The sequence below is a fragment of the Amborella trichopoda genome, chromosome 12 (genome assembly GCF_054954075.1).
Source record: "Amborella trichopoda isolate Santa Cruz 75 chromosome 12, AtrichopodaSantaCruz75HAP2 v2.0, whole genome shotgun sequence".
Classification (NCBI taxonomy): domain Eukaryota; kingdom Viridiplantae; phylum Streptophyta; class Magnoliopsida; order Amborellales; family Amborellaceae; genus Amborella; species Amborella trichopoda.
In genome coordinates, this window is record NC_142347.1 from 41,437,081 (window position 1) to 41,460,719 (window position 23,639).

The 23,639-nt window shown below is 32.7% G+C and overlaps 1 protein-coding gene and 2 long non-coding RNA genes across 3 annotated transcripts in view; 1 reads left to right on the forward strand and 2 right to left on the reverse strand.

Moving 5' to 3' along the window:
* Positions 1–1,276: 1,276 nt before the first annotated feature.
* Positions 1,277–2,579, reverse strand: LOC18447025 (Cytochrome c oxidase, subunit Vib family protein). Its single transcript, XM_006857127.4, has 3 exons — positions 2,445–2,579; positions 2,121–2,258; positions 1,277–1,603 (listed from the first exon to the last, which is right to left on the reverse strand). The coding sequence occupies exons 1-3, from the start codon at positions 2,523–2,525 to the stop codon at positions 1,487–1,489; spliced, it is 336 nt and encodes a 111-aa protein (XP_006857189.1). The 5' UTR covers positions 2,526–2,579; the 3' UTR covers positions 1,277–1,486.
* Positions 2,580–13,686: 11,107 nt separating this feature from the next.
* LOC148779594 (uncharacterized) lies at positions 13,687–14,232 on the forward strand. The gene is made up of 2 exons (XR_016045865.1): positions 13,687–14,002; positions 14,109–14,232. It is a non-coding gene; the product is annotated as an uncharacterized LOC148779594 (long non-coding RNA).
* A 7,089-nt stretch (positions 14,233–21,321) lies between these two features.
* Positions 21,322–23,639, reverse strand: part of LOC110008366 (uncharacterized) — a 102,954-nt gene continuing 100,636 nt past the window's right edge. The window contains exon 12 of the long non-coding RNA XR_016045866.1: positions 21,322–21,984. This is a non-coding gene — a long non-coding RNA (uncharacterized LOC110008366). The remainder of the gene's footprint in view (positions 21,985–23,639) is intronic.

A 23,639-nucleotide genomic window follows, 5' to 3' on the forward strand; every position in this document is an offset into this window, starting at 1 on the left:
TTGCATGCAAGACAACAAACTATAAGGCTAATAGGCGACCAAGACAAGTAAGTAATAGATTAAAGGGTCTACTATCATGTAGATCACAATCTTGCTTTTTCTATGCATTCTTATTTTTTATAAGTTTTTTAAAATTTATTGACAGCATTGCATGTGTCCTGCGTTGAACACCCCATCTAGCATATGATCACCTTATAACGATATGTCTTTTATGTTGGGGGTCACTTCATCCTCATCATCTGAGACTTATCCCAACAATTTGGAGTTGGCTACCTAAAATAGATGTGGCAAAGTTTTTCTCTGGCTGCCAACCTAACACAACCCTCCTTTCTTTGGGCTTGAGATTGGCATGACCGGGATTGGCACTGGCAGAGTTCTGCTAGGGGTCTCTTGATTTTTCCAAAAGACAAAAAAGCATACCTCAATAACACAAGATTTAAGTTATTCACACCAAATAGGTCACGTCCATGGCCTCAACTAGTCAAAATCCATACCACAATAAAAAACAAGGTCATGGGTTATAAGAGATATACCTCTCTCAAACCATCAGCCAAGCCCCTTGCAATCTTCCCTTCTAAGCCCCTTCTCCTAACCAAATATCACCGCCAATCAATCTCCCTCTTTCAACCTTAAGAGCATGTAGACTCTCTCTCTAGTAGCAGAATATGAACTAACCCACAAACTCTTGGGAAAACCAGCTTTTTGGAAGCCATGCTGTTCCTTACAAGGAGTCGTTCCTCTCTCTCTCTCTCTCTCTCTCTCTCTCTCTCTCTCTCTCTCGATCTCAAAGAGAATGACACCCATAACCCATAATAGGGTGACCAAAAGGTATAGGTATATACGGATATCATTAAAGGTTTCTTTCTAACTCCCTAAGAACCCTTTGTCTTTAACCAAAGACCATAATAACTCCAACCCTTCCATGAAAACATACGAGTGGCAATTTTTTCTATAACCAAACCAAACAACCTCAGAGGCAGGTTATCAATTAAAATTCCAAATCTTGATGTGGGAAAGCTCATCACATACCCATACTAGCCTTCTTTACAAGTCCAAGGAGATTTTCAGTTTAAAATTGAAAGCTGCTACTTGACATCCTTCCAGGAGAGATGCTCCAACAAAGGAAACATACTAAAGCTGATGGACAAAATAAACCTTTCTTGAATAAAACCATAGAACAAGCATGGAATGCATAAGTATCACAGATGATCCAAGCAGATATGGGACAAGTGTCTCAAGGAAAGTATAAAGACATGTAACCTTCTAATCCAGAGCCTAGCTGAAAGTGAATGAATCATTATAGAGTAACCTTTCAGCAGTTCACACACACACACACACACACACCGTAACCTATGTAATAAGTTCTGCAAAGGAACTCGTGCTCAAAATAACAAATCATATAACAGATAAAAAACATGCCCCATCACATGAATTTACATATTGATATGAAAAAAAAAAATCTGAGGTGTTTTTGCTTGTTTCTTTTTCAGGGTTTGAAAGTGGAAGGTTGTGGAAGAGATATTGGACCTTTCTTCTGATCATCAGAGTCTAGTAGCCGTTGAAGTCTCTTCTTTGCACAATACTGACGATCAAAATGCTTGACCTACATATTTCAAAAGAAAAACATGAGAAGAGATAAAATTAATGAAAAATGGACCTAAGAAACCAGCTTTCCACTCACCCCACGCCAAGAAAAAAAAAATCCAGAATAATCTGGATGATAATGGTGAGCAAGACTCAGTTTTCAGAACAAATACATAGGAAAATCATTGAAAACTTAAGAGTAAAATGCAGATAAAGAAACCCAAGAAATACACCAAATAAAATCAAACTTTTTCTCTAATCAACTTAGAGACTGGAAGCAATAACCCAGTTTTAAGCATAATTACAGAGCAAGTCAATAGAAATTTACAGCGACATGGAGATAAATAAACCACCAAAAAACCAAATTAAGAATAAAAAAATCTGGAAAACCCAACTTTTCTCATCCATTTGAAGGAGTGTAGAACAATACCTAGTTTTCAGAGTAATTTCAAAGCAAAATTCATAGAAGTTTAAACCCTCTTTTTTGGGCTAAATAAGCTCACACCTAAATTCAGATAAACAAGTTCAGGATTTACCCAAGTGGGTCGACATTGTTTTTCAAAATTAGCCCTAAATTGCTTGCATTGCGCTGGATAGAGAAGACCAACGGATGCGATCTCAGTTGGGTTCTTGCTTGATTCCTTCTCCACACAAGCATAGAAAGCATCACGAGCCTAAACAAAAAAAAAAAAAACAAGAGAGTAGCAATGGTTATCGATAGGTACTTGGGCAATATGTTAATGTTAGAGAGAGAAGTAAATTCAGAGAAACCCTAGAAAACAAACTGGTGATATCATAGTTAGGTTATAGAACACAGATAACTGGAGCACTGTGTTAGTATTTCAGAAAGAGAGAGAGACCTTATAACAAGCGTTTCTTGCTTTCGAGAGAACGTCAAGGTGGACGGCTTCGGCTTCTTCCCTCTTGGTCCACCACCCCATAACAGTATACACTGCGACTGATTCTTCTCTCTCTAACAATCTTCCTTTGTGCCCTCTCTCAAGGCGTGCTTGTTTTTGTCAGAGTATTCTCTGAGAAAATATGAAAAAGTTCTATGCGTTTACTAGTCTTTCAACAAGAGGTTCCCGCCCATTCATTCGTCAGTTAAGTGCGAACAATCTTTGTTCCCTCTCTCAAGGTGTTTGTTTTTGTCAAAGCATTCTCCGAGGAAATATGAAAAAGTGCCGTGTGTTTACTAATCTTTCAACAAAAGTCCCGTTTATTTATCAGTTTAAGTCCTTAGGGGGTAGGAACTTAAGTTTTCTGTCATTTTTTTTTGGTTGATCACTATTTATTATGCATAATATAAAGAAAAAAATTTATATAAAATTGTAATTTTAAAATATAGAATTACATATGGACCTTTAAAATCTATCGGAAATGTTGTTTTACTATTGAAAAACCCTCTATTTGATCATGTATTAATATAAAAATAAAAAATGTTTATGAGTATCATAAATAGTGCAACTTGCAATACATTATCTAGGCCGTCCATTTTTAAGATTTTTATATGTTTATATATCTCTTTGATTTTAACAATTTTTGGAGTTTAAAATTTTCTAATTAGATATGAAAATAAATTTTAAGATAATCCTATGAATTTTTTATAACAAAATTACATGTAATGATAAAATTTGGAAGTGCGCCTTAATTGGATTGTTTAGAGTTGCAACATTATAGAAACCGCACCCATAATCATGACTAGAATTTATAGAGTAATGATCCTATAGAACCCTCATACACCCAGATCACATGAGACCCCAATTTGCAACCGTTAGATCTCAATGGGCTGTGAAGTTAATAAGAAGGTTACCTAGTAATCCTGTCGGGTGATGACGCAGGAATCAAAAAAATAAAAAACCTCTTCATTTCTCTTTCTCTCTCACATTTCCCAATCCCACTCTTTGTCTCTAGTTTGTACCAGGCACCGTCGTCTTTAATTTCTATCAGCCATGAGCAAGGCAATTTCTCGCCCCAATTTTCTATCTCCTCTAAGCTCCATTAAATTGGGTTTTGATTTTCTAACTAGTTAAAAATGGTAACCATTTAAGAATCTCTCTCTTTCTCTATAGAGCAAGCTTTCTATGTATATATTTCCCCTTACCCATCCGTCTATTCTGAATGGATGGCTAAGATTGCCCCAATCATAATGTAACGTTTTTATACTATTTTTTTTACAAAAAATTTCTATGAACTATTTTGATACTAAATTTTGGTCATCCAATTCTCTATTAAACTCGCACTACCGAAAAATATTAAAAAACTATTTTCAATAAAATAAAATGACCAAAATACCCCTAAAAGCTTCAAGGGGTATTTTGGTCATTATATTTTATCAAAAAATTATTTTTAATATTTTTTTATAGTGTGCCCCAATGAGAAGATGGCATGTACCAAATTTCATATTCATACAATTTGTATAAAAAAAAAACTAAAAATAAAATACTTTGAGACGTCAGATCTAAGAACAAACAGTGAGTGACTCTCTTGATCAAAATTGGACGGCTGGATGGTAAGAAAAGCATAGATTTTTATACTGTAGGGGAAGTATAGAAACCTTTCTTTTCTTTATAATGGATGAGTTTGCGTATAAAAAGTTGATATTTTAAATCTTCTCTCTCCTATGTTGTATATGCTTTGCAATCTTTATGTCTCATTTAAAGCAAATGAAATGTTCTCACTAGAATTGTGAATTTTGGTCTAGAATGATGGGGATGAAAGCCTAGTTGCATATACTCCAACCCTCTAACTGGCCCAAACAGACTCAACCTTCTACCCTTTAAGCTTTCCACTTGCTCTCTATAATTCGAGGGTTTGAATCCATACATGGGACTGGCTTTCCAACTCCGAACTCCTCTTTTGCAACTCTTCTTCTCTCTTCAAAACTCACACATTTCTTCACCTGTACCAATTCATCACATCAGTTTACACATCTTTCTCTCTCTAAAATTGAATATCTAATGAGTCACTCTAATTTCTCATTGATAATCATTGATAAGATCAAGAGAGAGGATTCTAGATTGGGGAGGATGGAGTATATGAATGCATAGGAAGGAAGAAACATTAAGAGACAATAGGAAGGAAGAAACATTAAGAGAGAAGGAGTTCAATAGCTCATACCCACTTGTTCGCCCTTCTTTACACACCAGAGATTTTGACAATGATCATACCACGAACACCTTATAACTCAGAAAAACACGAACAGGGAGTAATGACCCAATACCCCATGAAACACTAAGAGGAAGTAATGACCCAATACCCCATGGAGTAACAGTGAAGAGAACTAAAACAACCCCAACAAGGAGCAAATGCGAGAAAGAGGAGGAAGCCGAGGGGCCGACCAGCAAAGAACAAGTTGAAGCCCAGATATCTACCTCTCTTCTCTTTTGGCCACCAGATTTCTCTATTCCCTTGGTTGTCTTTGCATTTCCTAACCTCCTCGCTCCACTTCCTCAGATTCCATCTCTCTGAATGCATCACTCTGTTGTTTTTAAATTTTTACCTATCCCATCTCTCTCCTTATGTCTCATTTTCTCTCCCTATTCATTGTGCCACCACTTTCTTCTCTCTATTGGTGCAAATTAGCTTGCCTTGTTTTTTTCACTCACACTTTTCTTAGTTGCATGAAGAGAAAATGACACTTTTCTTAGTTGCATGAAGAGATAAAAATGCTAGAGGTAGGAATTAGTTGCATGAAGAAAAACAAATGGTAGAGGTAGGAAGAAAGATGTAGACTTGTTAAAAGAGAAATACGAACACTTGGCCTTTAGAGAGACTGATAATGGGAAAGATAGAAGAAGCTACCTTGTTATAGAAAGCAGCGTACAATGAGAGGTTTCAGAGAGAAATGGGGTTGTGGCAGGTGGGGAGATAGGGGTAGAGCAAGGAGAGGGAGCAAAAGAAAGATGGCAGTTGGAGAGAGGGAAAGAACACATGGATTTGAGATATTAAAAGCATTTCCCTCTTGGAGAGCATGCTTGGGGGTTTTCACTCTTGGAGCGTGTGCTTTACTTAGTCACCAGGTATCATGTCAATTGTTTGGGAGCCCATCGAATCTACCAATTAAGGTTCGGGGTCTCATGCTTTTGGGGTGTGGGAGGGTCTCACCTTATCATTACTCTAATTTATATTATATTATATATTATATATAATAAATGTATATTGATCATGTTATATATAATATTTGTATTATATATAAATATAATATATATGTATTATATTTATACATAGTACATAATATTGTAATATAAAATATATATATATTTATATTATACTAATATTATAAAATATATTACATATATATATATATTATATAAAATATATAAATATAATATATATTTATGATATTATATAATATAATAAATGTATTATATTATATATATGTAAAATTATATTATATATAATATATAAATATCTTATAATATATAAATATTGTATAATATATTATATATTATATATATTAGTATATTATAAATAATATATTTATTATAATAAATAAATATTATATACAATATAATAAATAATAATATAAATATTATGTATATAATATTTAAATATCTTATATTATACTATATATTATATATAATATATAGAGTAATGATCCTATAGGACCCTCCCCCACACATGTGTGTAGGACCCTAAAAGATCATCATTAAATTTGACACGGATCTATAGAAAAGTCAAGTCCTACACCTATTGGATACTTTTTTTAGAGATTCGTGCCAACTTTAATGGTGATCCTTTGAGGTCCTACGCACATAGGTGGAGGAAGGTCCTACGCACATAGGTGGAGGAGGGTCCTATACGATCATTACTCTAATATATAACATATATTTATTATAATATATAATATTTGTATTATTATATTATATATAATATATAAATATCTTATATTATATATATATATATATTATATTATAAATAATATAGTTATTATATTAAATAAACATTATATATAACATAATAATATATAAATATCTTATATTGTATTATAATGAATATTATATTATATATCATATATAATACAAATATACATTAATAAAATATATTATATTATGTTATATATGTTAGATATTTATATTTATATGGTTAATATGTATATGTTATGAAATACAGTACCCAGAACTTTCTTAACATTCTAGCAGATTATCAAACCCAGTGACCCAAAACTTGTTTAAACTTTTCAGAACAAAACATTCAACTTTTCAGAAGATTTAAAAACATTTAACTTCCCAAGAGATATCTTTTATGAAAACAAACGCCCCTTATGGACACGGGAGAGTTTGTTCGTTTCCTTGTGCAAATGGGTCTTTCACAACTGGAAGTTGGAAGTCAGAGTTTCTAGGTATGAATACTTGATTTGGATGGTGGAGACTGTGATCTCGTTTATTGCAAATCTAAAGAAGATCCATAAATAGGGCAGTTTGAGAGTGTGATATTTGTCAAATGACCGAGAATAGCTCATTCATGGAATGTCTTACACAAGTATGGATCATGTAATGTATTTAATAGCGCACAAGTAAATGCTTTTGATCTCAACTGTTCAATCTTGATCAAATTATCAATAGTATATCTTTACTTTTATTTCTATTTTGTGAAAAATTATAGATACCCCAAATTGGATTTTCTAAACATGCCCTCACCCATGCAAAAAAAAAAAAAAAACTTTTAATGCGACATTGTTAACCCCAAAACAATTTTTTTTTACATCTACCTCTGCTAAAAAAACGTTGACCTTTCTTAGACTACAATACCTCATTTTAAACCCACACTTCCCACTTTCTGTCTCTAAGGCGGACAAGCACAACTTGAATATAGAAGTTGTGAGAAATTCAAAATACTGTGGGAACTCTCTATATATTCAATGATAATTAAGAATGTACAAAACCTGTATAAATATACATCTAATAACAGTTCTGGATAGATATCAATAACAGTTACTGGTAATTACTAACTAGACACCTACACCCATAGGTATCCATAATGTTGTATATTGATATACTGATACATATGTACCGAAGAGATATATACCCATACAGATATGTATCCATATGACACTGATATACATCAATACGCTAACACTCCTCCTCAAACTCAAGATGGTTTGATGCAAAGCAGTTGGAGTTTGAATAATAAGTTGCATAAATGAATGAGTTGGACATTTAAGTCTTCAAGTGAAAGAAGTGACCGATAGAAGTAGTGGTCTCCATGCTAGATTGCTTGAACAACAAGCACATATAACGGCAGATCTCAGGAACAGACGGCCTCAAGAGCAGTCTCACAACACTGGAATTGAGTAACGAAAAACTCGAACAACATCAGACAAACATGCCTTTGGAACATTCAGGATCGAGAAATGCGATAATCAAATAAGAGGCCCAACATAAATAAGCGGCAGATTAACAGTTGGACATTAGATTTGGAGTTGAGAACAGTAAAATCCAAAATACATCAGAGAGTCGAAACACGACTCGACGTAGAGACAAATCAGAGAGTCAAAACACGACTTGACAAATAAAAAAATTAGAGAGTCGAAACACGACTCGGTAGAGAGAAATCAGATGGTCTAAAATACGACTTGGTGCAATTTGCCTCTTTTGTAGAGAGAAAGCTCAGAGACACAGTTGCAGAGAAATGGAAAGAGATAACTGGTGAGCCAAATATATTAGAGATTATTAGATAGAGAAAGGGAGAGACTCTGATTTATCCATTGGAAGGGAAATAAGAAAGATATTAACAAAATAAGAGAAATCTTAGAGAGAGAGAGAGAGAGATAGTATGGTCCTTGAAGAGCAAAAAAAACAATATCCAAGATTTCGATAAGGCGGAGAAAGAAGTGAGAGGTAAGAGAGAGAAAATTTTGGTGTTCTCTTTCAGAACGAGAAAAATAGAGATAGTAGAAAGAGAGAGCAGACATAACTAAAAGATGATGTATCTGAAACCACTCTAAGAACACAAAAGTCAATAAGAGCCCCAAAATGGAAGAGAGAGAGAAGGGGAGGAAAGAAGTTCAAGGTGAGGAACGAAGTTGAGGGAAGAGAGAGAAGGATGAGAGAAAACCCTAAGCAATGGGACTCATGCCCACAAGATGAAAAAAGAAAACCAGAAGAGAGAGGCAATGGCACCTTACTTCGAGGATCTCAGAGAGATGACAACCATTGATTTCAAGTAGGTATTTCAAGTTAACCAGAGGTCCATGTTTCCTGCCTCCTCTGTTCAGCCTCAATCAGGCTACTTGCATGGGTTTGAGACTTGCTTCAGTCAAAAGATTGACATGAATTCTATGTTTGCTCCTTCAAATAGCTTTGAGATCAATGGAGAGAGATCATGGAGGTCAGATGAGAGAGAAGGGCAGATGTTTGGGGGCAAGATGAGATTGAGAGAGAGATTTGTGGGTAGAGATATTGCGGGTAGAGAGATGTGAGAGAGATTAGGTGGGGCAGAGAGATAAGAGAGAGATTGGAAGACTTGTGGGAAATATGGCCTATCAGGCCTTTTTATTTGGGGAATTTATTTTTTAATAATGGTACAAAAGCCATATTGTATAGTATATGTGAAATATGGTCGACATGAGGCAAAGCCATATACTAGGATCCATTTTAGAGTGTTTATAAGAATTTTTTTTATATTATAGATGTACAAATTTTTTTAATTTCTAAATATCTTTTATCAAGTTGTAGGAATGCTTGGAAGACATCCAATCATGAGAGTCGTTAGTGCACTAATGACAGGTGTAGCTCATTGCATAGGATTTACAGTTTGGTGACAACTTGTTAATCCTAATTAGCTGCACTTAAGGAAATTAAGCCAAAAGCTATTATACTTGGATCTCAACTCCTATAGACCATGAATGTGAGAGTTATAAAGTATGGTTCTCTATAAAAAGAGGTTAACCTCGCAAGTAAAAAAAAAAGAAGACAGAGAATGATGGAAAACTGGTGAAGGAGATTCACTAAGAGGACTCTCAAGGTAACCTGTCAACGGATGGCTTGGTTTATAGGTTTTGGTATGGAACCTTAAGTCTCTGGTGTGATTTAAGGACAGATCCGAGTATGTTGTTTATTTGTTTATTTATTTATTTATTTATGAATTTTCATTATTGGGACCAACAAGATCGAGAGAGAATAGAGAAAAGATCAGTAGAGAGATGGGGCAAACCGAGATAAGAGATCAATTAGAGAGGGAGAGATTGCAGATATAAGAGAGAGAGAGGAGACCGAACCTCAGGAAGATCAAGGTTTTTGAGAGAGAAGAAGAGGTAGTAGAGGCTCCAAAGGTTGGAGTTGCAGGTTTTTTAATGAAAAACCAGAAGTCCCAGAAGTGGGATTCTGAGAAGTTGATAAAGGAGATGACTGAGTTCTTGATTGGAGGCCTGAAACAGAGAACAAAGAAGAAGATGAAGAAGAGACATGGGAACTTGATGAAGATGTACCAGTTGACGATGTCAAAGAAGCAAAAGTTGAAGAGAGCTCAGATTCACCTCAACTTGGAAATGAAAACAGAGGTGAGGGAGAGGAACTTGAAGCAGGGAATGCGGAGGAAAATTGAGAACTCAAAGTTGAAGAAGACAAAGAAGCAAGTGATGGGGTGATAGTCAAAGAAGAAGAAGGAGTTCCAAATAAAGCCTTAGTAGTTGCTGGCACAAAAGAGGGAGATCCAAATGAAAACGCAGGAGTGGAAGATGATGAAGTTGCACATGATCGACCGGACCCAGCTTCTAGAAAGAGAGAGGAAGTAATACTCGCACCTTGAAATATATGGAAGAAATATAGAGAGAGAAAACCAGATTTATTAAACGATAGAGAAAGAGACTTCAGGCTTTGAAAGAGATTAGCGTAAATAGAGAAAAAATAATAAGAATGGCAGACTCAATCCATGAACGAAGAAATACTCATTATTCCTCTAATACATGATCAGAAAAACTGAGGTGTGAAGAAACTAGAGCACCATGAATAAGACGATGAATTGGGTATTTATGGCACGACATAAAGAGGAGCATTTCTTGGGGTTTGAAAAGGCTGAGAGATCTAGAATTTAGATATATAATGGCGTTGTGTATGGAAATTGTAGACAGACAGTGTCAGGGTCTAAAATGATGAGTCTATTGCTAGTGAGGAGCGAGAACACCTGAACCCGATGCCAGATGACGGAGAGATGTTCTTGAGACTTGTGAGAGTAGCCTAAAGTTCCATTTTAATCGTGAATCTGGATTTGGAAGAAGAGAGAGGTAGATGCAGACGAAATTTTCGGAATGAATAAGAGTCAACAACAGGGCAGACAGTCTTGAAATTTCCCGACGTTCATGTGAGAAACTCAGAATACTGCGGGAACTCTCTGGATATTCAATGATAATTAACAATGTACAAGAACAGTATAAATATACGTCTAATAACATTTCTGGATAGATACCAAAATTATTGATAATTACTAACTAGACACCTATACCCATAGGTATCCATAATGTTGTGTATTGATATACCAGATACATATATACCGAAGAGATATATACCCATACACCCATACAGATATGTATCGGTATGACATTGATATATGTCAATACGCTAACAGAAGTGTCTGGCACAAACATGCTGGACTTGCGCTTTTTTCAAACCTGACACATTTTTGTGCCCAATTGGCACAAGCCAGTCTTACATATTTTTGTGTCAGACTGACACATGTTGGGTGTCATAATTTGGAAACATGGGTTAAGTCGAAGGGATATTTTTGTTCAAAAAACTCGCTTTTTTTTTGGTGCCTGTGGTAGATGTAAAAATAAAGGAAAAGGTCTATATAAGTGTGACGCTCTAAACAATCAAATTAAGGCGCACTTCAAAAATTTCACTAGAAGCAGTTGTTTTGATGTCCAAAAATCCTCAAATTGATCATCACGACCTCAAGATGCATGAACAAGATAAAAAAGGAATTTCAAGTTTTAAAAATAATGCATCTTGTAATGTATTTTTGGATGGTCAATTTTAAAGATTTTCAAGTGTTCATAGATATGCTCCATCTACACTATTTTTGAAGCTTTAAATTTTATAATTAGATATGAAAATTTTTTTTCAGGCCATCACAGAGATTTGTGATACTGACACAACACATTTCGGTACCATTTGAAGGTGCGCCCTACTTTGAAGGTTTTGGGGTTAATAGTGAGGTATTATAAGGTTTTTTTGTGTGTATGTGGGGGTGGGGGGCAATGCCTAAAAAATATAAATTGGGGGTATATATAATTTTTCCTTTTCTTTTTTTTCTATACCATATTTTGAGCTTAAATTTTGGTCATCTATACTGTCAACCTCGTTTGGTATTAGAGCACCAAGCGTACCGTGGAAGCGTGGCATGAATTCGCGTACCGTGGAAGCGTGGCATGAATTGGTGTTTGTGTTTGCTCTCATTTAACAATAAAAAAACAAATATATTGTTCCCAATAAATCATTATCCCACTGTACATCTACTGAGATAAAAGGACTTAAGTGAATGGAAAATAAACCGATTTTCCATAGATGAAACTATGCAATGGGGTCAATAATTATACTAACTTGAATTTCGAAACTTGAAAAGTATTACAAATTTACTTATCTTGAAACACTTGATGAGGATGGTTGGTTTAGAGTAGTTTTCGAATCAATATATCTGGTTCCTTTCTTGGTTGGAAACGAGATTGCAAGAGATTTCAAATATCTTCAAGTAAAAAGCTCAATAAAAGAAGCCGTCAATACTTATTGTGAAGTCCCAAAAGATGATAGATCAGATAGTAATGAGCCTGTGGATTTATCAGATGTTGATTACACAAAATCCCCAATATTTGATGATGATGGAGATGAGTCATAAGAAAATGTTAGATGAGCAGAATCAGGATGAAAGCTTAAGATGTTAGGTAAAAATGATTACTTCTTTTGATGTCCCTGCAAATCCAATTTCTCTTTTCTGATTATCGAAAAACTCTTCTTTTCATTATTTTGTTTTGGAAAAAGATAGTTTTATCAATAAGCATGGTGATATAATTTGAAAAAAATAAATAAATAATTTGTATAATGTCCCCCATTCCTAAATGCTAGATTTATGTTTGGCACATGCTCACGGGCAAATTGATATCTTGGTCTATCCATAATAATTAAATTATATCCTAATGTTAAATAGTTAGTAGTTTTATGAGATACTAGGCATTGTTACGTGGGCAAACGCTTTGCATTGTAAATTAGAGCTACACTGGACAAAAATGGTATCTTCTATATGTTGGCACTGTCATGAGGCCTTACGTTGCCTCACCTACTTCTATGGACTTCATCTATTGTTGTGGGAGAAATCTATGTATATTTATGTTTTTTTGTTTTTTTTTTTGTTGTTGTTGTTAAATATACTATATTTAAATAAATAATCATTTTTTCAAGTTCATGTGACGTGGATAAAAATCTCTGGGATTTGGGAATCAGTTTCTCGGAGACCTATTGAGAAAATGAATGTTGGTCCCCTCTTCTTCCTATAAGTATGAGAAATCAGACAGAGAAATACATCAAAAAGTTACGAGCCTCCTATTTACAAAAACTTATCTTCTCTCTCTACAAGTGTTCTTAATAAAAAATCCGGATTATGGGATCACCAGCCTTACGACACACCCCTCTCAGATCTTGAGTTTAGTGTTCATCCTTGCCACAATAATTTTACTTTCACTATATAGTCTAAATGATGAGTTTATTACAAATGCTTTTATTATTTTATATATTAAAAGGTATAGATTTGGTATTGGGATATTATATGCTCCCATAACACCCAGATGTACATTCCATTTAACATATATTGTTGTAACATGTTTTATGACTAGACTATTTGTCTCCATTTTCCAAAATTTTCTAATTATGTATAGAAGAAAGATTGTTGCAACATGTTTTAAGACTATACTATGCTAGAGGTTTTATGTCGCAAGTTCTAGTAAGCCTTCTTTAGGCATACCAGGAAAACTCCATTTTCATTTATTATCATAGAAGAATAAACTAAGTGTTCTGACATAAAGCCTTCTTTTTTTTTTTTTTTTTTTTTTTTTTTGGGAAACATTACGAAAATTTCATTAAGGTAATGAAGAGGTTACAAACGATAAGAACAAACAAAGCCAAACAGGAGAGAGAAGAGAGAAAAAGAAAAAGGAGAGGAGGTTAGAGTAGATTAAGGAAGACATGGCAAAAGGACACCTCGTGTGATCCTAAAGAAAGCATAATGACATCCATGGTCGAGCTAAGGTTCCAGGGTGTGGAAGCCGGGTTGCAATACCACTTGATAACATTAGCCGAGTCCCCTCAATCAAGCTCTTAGGTGATTTTGTATCATCTCCATTTCCTGTTTTCCATCTCTTAAAAAAGAAAAAAATCCGTCCTTGTGTTGTTGATCTTGTAAAATCCCTTGCTTGTATCAGGCTGTACAGGTACTTGCCTTCTATTTCCCCATATGCCTTTTGCTTTCATCTCTTTACTTCCTCTTCTCCTCTTTCTAATCAAAGGTATTCAACTTGTTCCTTCTTTTGGTATCAGAGCATCCAGCTTCTTCCCTCTTTTGCTAGATTTCAAAATCATCGCTCATTCATGTAAGTCTAACAAAACAGATGATATGGATCGCGTAATGTCGTTAATATCATGAGTAAAATGTTTTTGATCTCATATGTCTGTTCTTGATCAGATGGTTGAGCATTGTCTTTATTTCAGTTTCTATTTTTTCTTTACACCAAATTGAGCTAATTTTGGTGATCTATGCTAAAATTTTGGTCCTCTAAACTTCTCAGATTCATGTGCTAGTAAAATATATTTAAAAGATATCTTAATTTAAAGATGAATTGATGAAAAATTTTAGGGTATTTTGGTCTTTTGTTTTTTGAATGATTTTTAATGTTTTTTACATATGCCTTAGAAATTTCATCTCAAACCGATTTTTTAAAACCAGAGAAATTAACATAAATATCCCTTGATTTTTTTGGTATTGAAAAATAAAAGGTATTTGGTGAGTTAGGGGATAAATGTTATCCCTTGACCAGCGGCCATCTTAAAGATGGACATAAAAAAAATCGTAGTTTCCTAAATTTAAAACCATGGGTTCAAGAACATTTAAAAAGAAAATTATTTATAAATTATAAGATTCATTTATTTTTATTCATGATCACCATTGTTTAATTATAGGTCCCTAAAAACTTTGGATCCAAATTTGTCACTAAAATAGATATTAGAGGGCGGAGTGATATAAGGAGCAGGGAGAAAAAAATGAACCAGCCAAAAAATAAAAGGTGAGAAAATATAACTTCTCAAAAGGTTTAGAAGGGAATCTACAGCAAATATATATTTTCAAATACCGAAAATATTTTTATTCTCTTTTGTATTCTTTGTCCAATAATTACATATTTATAGAAGAAAAATCATAAAACCTAACTTAGTCGTAACATAATCAATATTAAATCCTAACGCTTCATATTTTAAGAATTAAACTTCTCAAAGAAAACTAAAAGCACAAAATGACTCTAAAACTAAAAACTAGAAAATAATAAAATAAATAAAATTAAAAACACATTGCATCATTCTCTTGGGTTTGGGAGAAGCACAACCTTGAGCAATATTTTCATTTATTGTCTTCTCTATTTTGTTCCAACTAGAAATTTTTATCCTTTTCTTATCGAACTTTAATTGTAAACTGAATCTTGTGATATGTCTAGAAATCGACTACACTGCCAAAATCTCGTACAATAGCTACAATTTTTTTTTCATCCCTTACCATTTTTGGGGCATGATATAGTGTGTGATCAAAGCTTGAATCGGTGATCAATTTTTTATTTTCCAGCTCTTCATATTCTTGTTCCTTATGTTGTAATATGCTGAGTAGATCTTGTACAATTTGTTGTATTATTCTTACTAGATATTCTATTGGGTCATTTTCTACTCTATCAATTATTTGATCTACACATTCTATAATGGGATCAATATATGTTTGTAACGACATTACGATACTTGGATATCAAGGCTTTGATATTGATGTGAAGTGGAGGGAGAAAAACAAATAAATCAGAAAAATAAAAGACAATAATAAATGGTGTTACGATATGCAATCTCTCAATGTCCGTAAATGATTTCACCTCAAAAAGATCTTTTTACTAACCCAAAATAATTGTCTACCTCTTCTCAAAAAGATCTTTTTACTAACCCAAAATAATTGTTTACCTCTTCTCTACTTTTTTTTTTGTCCCATAATCACATGTTTATAGAAGAAAAGACATAATCTAGCTTAATCCCTAAGAAAGTCTAATCAATATTAAATCTTAATTTTTCGTTTTTTTAAAATTAAACATTTAATTCTACCCGTTGATTCTCTATAATTAGAAGGACAAAAATACCCTTAAAAAACTAGAAACTCAAAATAATCCGAAGCCGAAAACTAGAAAATAGTAAAATAAATTTCATCCTTTAATAAGTTTTCTACATGTTTTAATTTTACACTTATGTCCCTTCTTATGTCCGCCCCCACCCCCAATGCCTTTGGGAACTTGGGTTGTGGAACTTCGAGTTTCGAGGGTATCGTTTTTTTAACCTAATTTTTTATTCAAAACTTAAGTTTTGAAGTGAAAATTTTGTATATATATATATATAGTTTTCCCAACGCCTATAGGTGAAAATGAACAGTGATTTTGCTTACCCTCATCATCGTCCAAAGTTCATCGCATGGTCACAATTGTCTAGTAGGGTTTTATTTTTCATTTTTTTTCTACAAATCGGAATAATTTGAAGTTAGGATTGTGTTTACATCTTAGTGAGTTTCACCTAATAAAAATAAAAAAAAATAATTCCCGAAAAAAAAACCAAAATACCCCCAAAATTTTCAGGGGTATTTTGGTTAATTTTTTCATGAAAATATTGTTTTGATATTTTTTGTAAATTCTCCTATTTTTTATGAACACACGCTCCAAATTTCAGGTCATTCCAATTTGTAGAAAAAGAAAAAAAACTAAAACGCTACCGAACAATCGTAACTTTGCGACGAACTTTGGACGGTGATGATGGTAGGCGAAATCACTGTTCATTTTTTCTTATAGGCGTTTTGTAGTATCTTATATATATATATATATATATATATATATATATATATATATATATATATATATATATATATATATATATATATATATATATATATATAGGAAAAAGATGGGATTAGCCCACTTGCTCATATGAACATATGATTCCAACGGCCCAGATTGAATCTGGGCCGATCTAACGATCACAAATGCCTGGTGGTACTTGAATTTTATTTATTTTTTTACAAATTCAAATTACTTAAAATTTTACGTATGCGTTCTTTTCAATCAAGGTGCACCTAATAAAAATATAAAAAAAAATTTATTCGTGAAAAACAAAATGACCAAAATACCTCCTGAAAATTTTCGGGGGTATTTTGATCAATTTATTTCATGCAAAATAGTTTTTTGATATTTTTCAAAGATTCATCTATTTTTTATGAACACACGTTTAAAATTTCAAATGATTTGGATTTGTAGAAAAAAAACTAAAATTCAAATACTATTGGACATATCACATCGGCCTAGAATCAATCTAAGACGTTGGGCTCATGTGTTCATATGAACTAGTGGGCTAATCCTATCTTTTCCCATATATATATATGACGCAGTTAGCATGCGATCAGCCCGCATTTGTAGTAATGTGGGCTTCGCAATAAATACATTTTTTTAGAGAAAATGACCTATACCCCCATCTCCAAAACTTCCATCCCTATTGGCCCATTGGGTTTACCAAAATCCCATGTATCCCCTCAAGTTCAAAATTTTGGGACATTTAGCCCCTTAATTTGTATTTTTCGTTTTCTTTTTTAACATATTTGATTTTTTGTTTTACAAAATGCTACATTCCCTTTCTCTTTTGTTTTCTAAAACCAATTTTACTTCCATGGATCCCACTCCATAAATTTAGATATGGAAAGAAAATGATTTTTTTTTTAATATTATGACCTTTTACAATTGTATAAATATCTTTTGAACTTGAAAAATGATTAATCAAGATCTTTGTTACTATTGTTAATGGATTATTATTTTTATTTATTAATTTTTTTTATCAAAATACCTATAAGAGATGAATTATTTAACAATTAATATATTATAGTTGTTATTGTAATTATTAATTAATAATAATAATATCAAGTTACAAAAAAAAAATTATGGATGATTAATGTATGGATTTTCCATTTTGTAAAACAAAGAGATCAAATTTGTGTAAATAGCAATGAAAAAAATAATTAAGGAGTTAAAGGTCCCAAAGTTTTAAACTTGAGGGGGTGCAAGGGATTTTGATGAACCCAAAGGGCTAATAGGGATGGACATTTCTGGGAGGGGGTAGAGGTCATTTTCCCTATTTTTCAAACATAATTTGATCCTAATTTTTAGAGAATATGTAATTTTTAACATGAAGATCATGAATATGAAAAAATTAAATAAAATTGAAAACTAGATGGACCACCTATTTGCATCCATCTTTAAGATGCGATGCTTTATACCTCTGGAGTGTATATTGTAGAAATGCCGTCTAGCCCGCATGAAACAATTCTTCATATATATATATATATATATATATATATATATATATATATATATATATATATATATATATATATATATATATATATATATATATATATATATATATATATATATAGATGTGGTTTGTATAGAGCCTAGGCTCTAAACAATCAAATTGGAGCCTACCTTCAAATATTGTCAAGAAATGTGGTTTTAATATGGGAAATCTTTGTGATAGCCTTAAAATATATTTTTATATTTATTTATAAAGTTTAAAGCTAAAAAAGAGTGCAAATCGACATATCTTTGAAAACTTGAAAATTGACGGTCCAAAAATGCGTTATCAAATGCACTATTTCCAAAACTTGAAATCCATTTTTTTTCTCATGTCCATGCATCTAAACAACCTCTTTTAATGAAATTTTTTATGTAGGCTCAAATTTGATTGTTTAGAGCATCGGCTCCATATAAACTTTTCTCTATATATATGTTCTAAGTTTGGAAACTAAAACAAACAACGATAAATAAACTAATACAATAAAGTGTAACACTAGAACAAACAATGATATACTTTTAGACACCCAAGAAATAAGATTTGTCACATACATAAGTATTTATTTTCATCATTAAGTAAACGGTAGCCTTCCATTTAATCATAGCGGTTAGAAATAAAAGGGTTCCGTTTTATACGATTAGATAAGGAAAAAAATTATTCACACGCCTTAAATTGTAGAATTTGGACTTAAAAAGTAGGAAAATATCCTATTATTCCCTATTTTTAACTTCTATATCTCATCAGACCCAATAATTGAAAATATTACTTGTAAACAATTTCTATCTTCCAACTTTCTAAACCCTTTTGACCATGTATTATTGACCTCAATAACTATATGAAATGACTCTATATATATCTCTCTCTCACATTATGTCTCTCTCTCAAAACTCCATCTCTCTCTCGCACATCATCGTTTCTTTCTCTCTCAAAACTCTATCTCTCTTCCTAAAACTCAATCTCCATCTCTCTCTAAAACTCTATCTCTCTAAAACCCAAACTCCATCTCTCTCTCTTTAAAACTTCATCTCTCTCTCACATAAAAAAGTGTGCTCGTGTTCGAGCTCAAGCTAAACCCTTTGGCTGGTACACTCATTGAGAAGTGAAGAGATAGAAAGATAAAACTAGATTATCATGCCATCCTAAGAATTTTCCACAATACTAGAATTGTCATTTCCTGGAAATACAAATCCTTTTTCTCTCTTTCTAAAAGTTTTAAGATAGTTTATCTCTCTAAAATTTTAATACTCTTTAAAAAACTTAAAATTTGAAATTTAGAGATAGTATTTCTCTAAAAATTTTATATACTCTCTCTAAAATTTGATATAGTTTATCTTTAAAATTTTCAGATACTTTCTCTCTCTAAAACTTAAAATTTGAGATAGTCTCTCTCTATAAAATTTTTGAAATAGTTTCTCTCTAAAACAAATTCAAGCCGTTTCTCTCTCTAAAATATAATATAGTTTATCTCTCTAAAATTTTAAAGATTTTTTCTATCTAAAATTTAAATTTTAAGATAGTTTCTTTCTAAAGATTTTAAGATAATTTCTCTCTCTAAGAAATTTTACATACCTTCTCACTCTAAAATTGGATATAGTTACTCTCTCTAAAATTTTAAGATGCTCTCTCTCTAAAACTTAAATTTTGAGATAGTTTATCTCTCTAAAATTTTCATGCAGTTTCTCTCTAAATTTTAATATACTTTCTCTCTCTAAAACTTAAAATTTGTGATAGTTTCTTTATCTAAATTTTTAAAATAATTTCTCTCTAAAAAAGTTTTACGTACTTTCTCTATCTGCTATTTGATATAGTTTCTCTCTATAAAGTTTTAAGATATTTTCTCCGTCTAAAACTTAAAATTTGAGATAGTTTCTCTTTCTAAAATTTTCTAAGTAGTTTCTTTGTCTAAAATTTTAATATATTTTCTCTCTCTACAACTTAAAATTTGAGATAGTTTCTCTATCTATTTTTTTTAAAATAGTTTATATCTCTAAAAATTTTAGGTATTTTATCTAAAATTTGATATAGTTATTATCTCTAAAATTTTAAGATGTTTTCTCTCTCTAAAACTTAAAATTTAAGATATTTTCTATCTCTAAAAATTTTTAGGTAGTTTCTCTATCTAAAATTTGATAGAGTTTCTAATTCCAAAATTTTAATATGCTCCCTTCTTCTCTCTAAAATTTAAATTTTGAGATAATTTCTCTCTCTAAATGAGATATTTCTCATTAAAAAATTTTAAGTAGTTCATCTCCCAAAAAATTAATGTAAATTTCTCTCTCTAAAATTTTAAAGTACTTTCTCTTTCTAAAACATAAAATTTGGGATAATTTCTCTCTCTAAATTTGTAATATGATCTTACTAAAATTTTAAATTGACATGGTTTCTCTCTCTAAAAAAATGCATATATTTTATCTCTCTAAAATGTTTCATGTAGTTTTCATCTCTAAAAGTTGATATAGTTTCCCTTTCTAAAATTTATGTATTTTTTTCTCTTTAAAATTTGATATAATTTCCTTCTAAATTTTTTCTAATATTTTTTTTGTTTTTCAGCAGCAAATAGGTTATTTTTATGAATGTCAATTCCACCTATTTTGGTAGAATTGAGATTTTTAAAATTTAGGCTTAAAATGAGCAATAAAAAATCCCACAAAATTCTCAATTCCAGCATAAACGTCAATTCTAAGCTAACCAAGCACACACTGTTGGCCCAACTTTTCTAGGAAAAGTGATTCCTAGAATCTGAATCCAATGAACCATAAAAGAATCCAATAAGTAAGGCCCCTACACATGAATAGGATTTCGATGGAGTTTTATTTTTATTTTTAAAAATTCAATTATATTTGAGAAAAGTGAAGAAACACTTTCTTATTTATATTTTAATTATGATAGCGAAAAGAATCCATGCTCAAGCCATCTAATTAGATATCCAGAGACTACTAGTAATTTCCTTGCAACAAAGATAAATAATCCCATAGTATAGCATTCCTTGCTCTTATTTAGGTTAGTATATAAGTTGAAGAAGTTACATATTTGAGGTCCTACACTAACTCCGAGACTGGGTTTTACCATTTGCAGTAAATAGAAAGTGTACTTCGATGCATGCTTAAACAGGAGAATGTGGAATATATTCTTTCAAAATTCAAATCTTACCGTACTCCGTGGACCACTAAATCTTTTTGATATTTAAAGGTCATTTATACATGCGATTCCGAGTACATTAACGGGTACAACCCGTCTCTGTAAACTTTTAAAAAGCCTCGATCTCCTGAAAAGCGTTAGTTTTACAGCTTTCATTTACCTCCTCTCTCTCTTCGCCATTCCTTCTCTCTCTATTCGCTTCCCTTGTTACGAAAGGTAGAGGCTTCAAAGGATTTTGAAGCCTGATGCTTCAAACGATATCGACAAGCTTCTTGGTAGGTAGCGTAGTATAACTGAGAAAATCCTCAATGTAACAGTCTCTCTCTCTAGATAGTTTTGTTCTCTCTCTCTACATATTTTTGTTCACTTGGCCACGAACTTTATATCTCCATTCAAGACCCCCTTCATCAAGTAAATACGATGCTGCAATTTCCATGTCTTGTGAGTGATTCGCAGTGTAGAAGACAGATTACATTTTGCATGATTGTTTTCAATTTCGTCTGATTCAGGTTTTTCAAATTGCCCGATCATTTTCAGTTTACTCTGATTCAATTTCTTTGAATTTCCTCTATCATGTAAGACTGCAGACCAATCCACTGGAGAAAACACTTGGTGGCCCCTGTTTATTACTGCTAAGAACCGGTCGTCAAGACTGCACAATTTAGTTTCGCTAGCACATTAATCTCATGAACGAAATTCAGCATGCCTATCCGTAGAGAAGAAAGAAATTTTTTTTGCAGTCACATGCAGTTGACTTATAAGATAGTATATAGAAAGATTGGTTGCTGAAATGGAGCGTTTTCTCTGATTTACTTGTTCCCTCGTATGGTTATTTTACCATTGCTGCTGGCCATCAAATCATTAGCCCATCACAATAAAATGAAATTTAGGTAATAAGAAACATGATATGCAGGAGTGTTTGCAATGGCCGTATATGTATCATGGAAGCAGGAGGAGAATGCAATCCGATTACCCATATAACATTGAAGAAGGATGATCTCAAAGCCAAAATTTCTTAACCCAAATCGATTAGGAGCGATCACCTCGCCTTGGCCAATCTGTTAATACCATATTTCTTAGAAGAATGCGGATCCATTTCTTATGATTTTAACAATAACAAAAACGACAAATGCTGAGTTTTGAACTCAAGAATATGATTGGAGGAAATGGAATTCATATTGGACAGGCTCACAATCTGTACCACATGATGCTAGATTTAGAAGATCATCTTCAGAGCCATAATTTTCAAGAAACCTTATATGGTTGAGCCACGCTAGGTGCACTGCAATCAGTATTACACACTTTGAATGTCCTTGGACGCACAAATTGACTTCATTGGCTAATTCAGCAAATAACAGATCCTCTAAAATTGATCATATTTAGTTGCGAGGAGACATGGAATTGCAATGAGAAGGTCACTATAGAAAAAGAAAGCCTTTCAGAGAGATTAATGAAAGATATGAGTAGTGATGCCAAGCCCCATGATGAGGTCTCCGACTCCATTCTCAACAAAGGGTTGGGGCCCAAATCCCCACTGACTTACCTCTTTTTATTTACCCCCCAAAAGAAAACATCAATGCTAAATGCAGAACATCTATGTCCTCTTTCCAATAATAGGTGTCCATAACAATTAGACTCTGAGAAACAAAAACCTTAGTTGCCCAAGAAGGTACTGTAAAAACTTCAAGAACAAAAAATGGGCACTTTCTATATGAATTAAATGGCCGCACAAAAATATTTGTGGCCTTGATGTGAGAACCAATTTCTATGGTCTGTGGTTCACAATTTGTCTCCTACTTAATCCAACCTACCTATCAATCCGAATGAAATAAGCACATTATATAAAGAAACGAAATCAAAGCTAATAGGTTAAGAGTGGAATTCAATGGCCTAATACAGGTGTCCTCATATGTGCCATACACGTATTCTATACAAACAAATAGCTTCTTCATATGGATTCATTGTGTCGGTACATTCAAAATGACACAAAATTGAGCGAATAAGCTAGGCCAAATTCACAGGGTTCCAAATAGGTGACATTTTTTGGCACTTGGGCTTATGCCCTCTTCACTGAGCCAAGAGGATGAAACCCTTCCTAGTTGTAGAGCACGTTGCATCAGCTTGCTTTCACTGAACTCAACAATTTGCTAAGGTTTTGAACGGCAAGGCCATTTATCACATTTTGGTTATGACTATGGCTCATACTAGATGAAACATATGTTCCTTTTCTATGCAGGTATGCTTCCATTGTGATTAGGCTTCATCATTGACATGTACATATCTTTTCCATGAAAAGGTCATGCTTTC

Coding starts and splice junctions, on each gene's coding strand:
- LOC18447025 (XM_006857127.4), bottom strand. CDS start 2,525: ATGGGGTGGTGGACCAAGAGGGAAGAAGCCGAAGCCGTCCACCTTGAC. Junction 2,259..2,444: donor CAAGAAACGCTTGTTATAAG/GTCTCTCTCTCT, acceptor TTTTTTGTTTAG/GCTCGTGATGCTTTCTATGC. Junction 1,604..2,120: donor AACAATGTCGACCCACTTGG/GTAAATCCTGAA, acceptor TGAAATATGTAG/GTCAAGCATTTTGATCGTCA.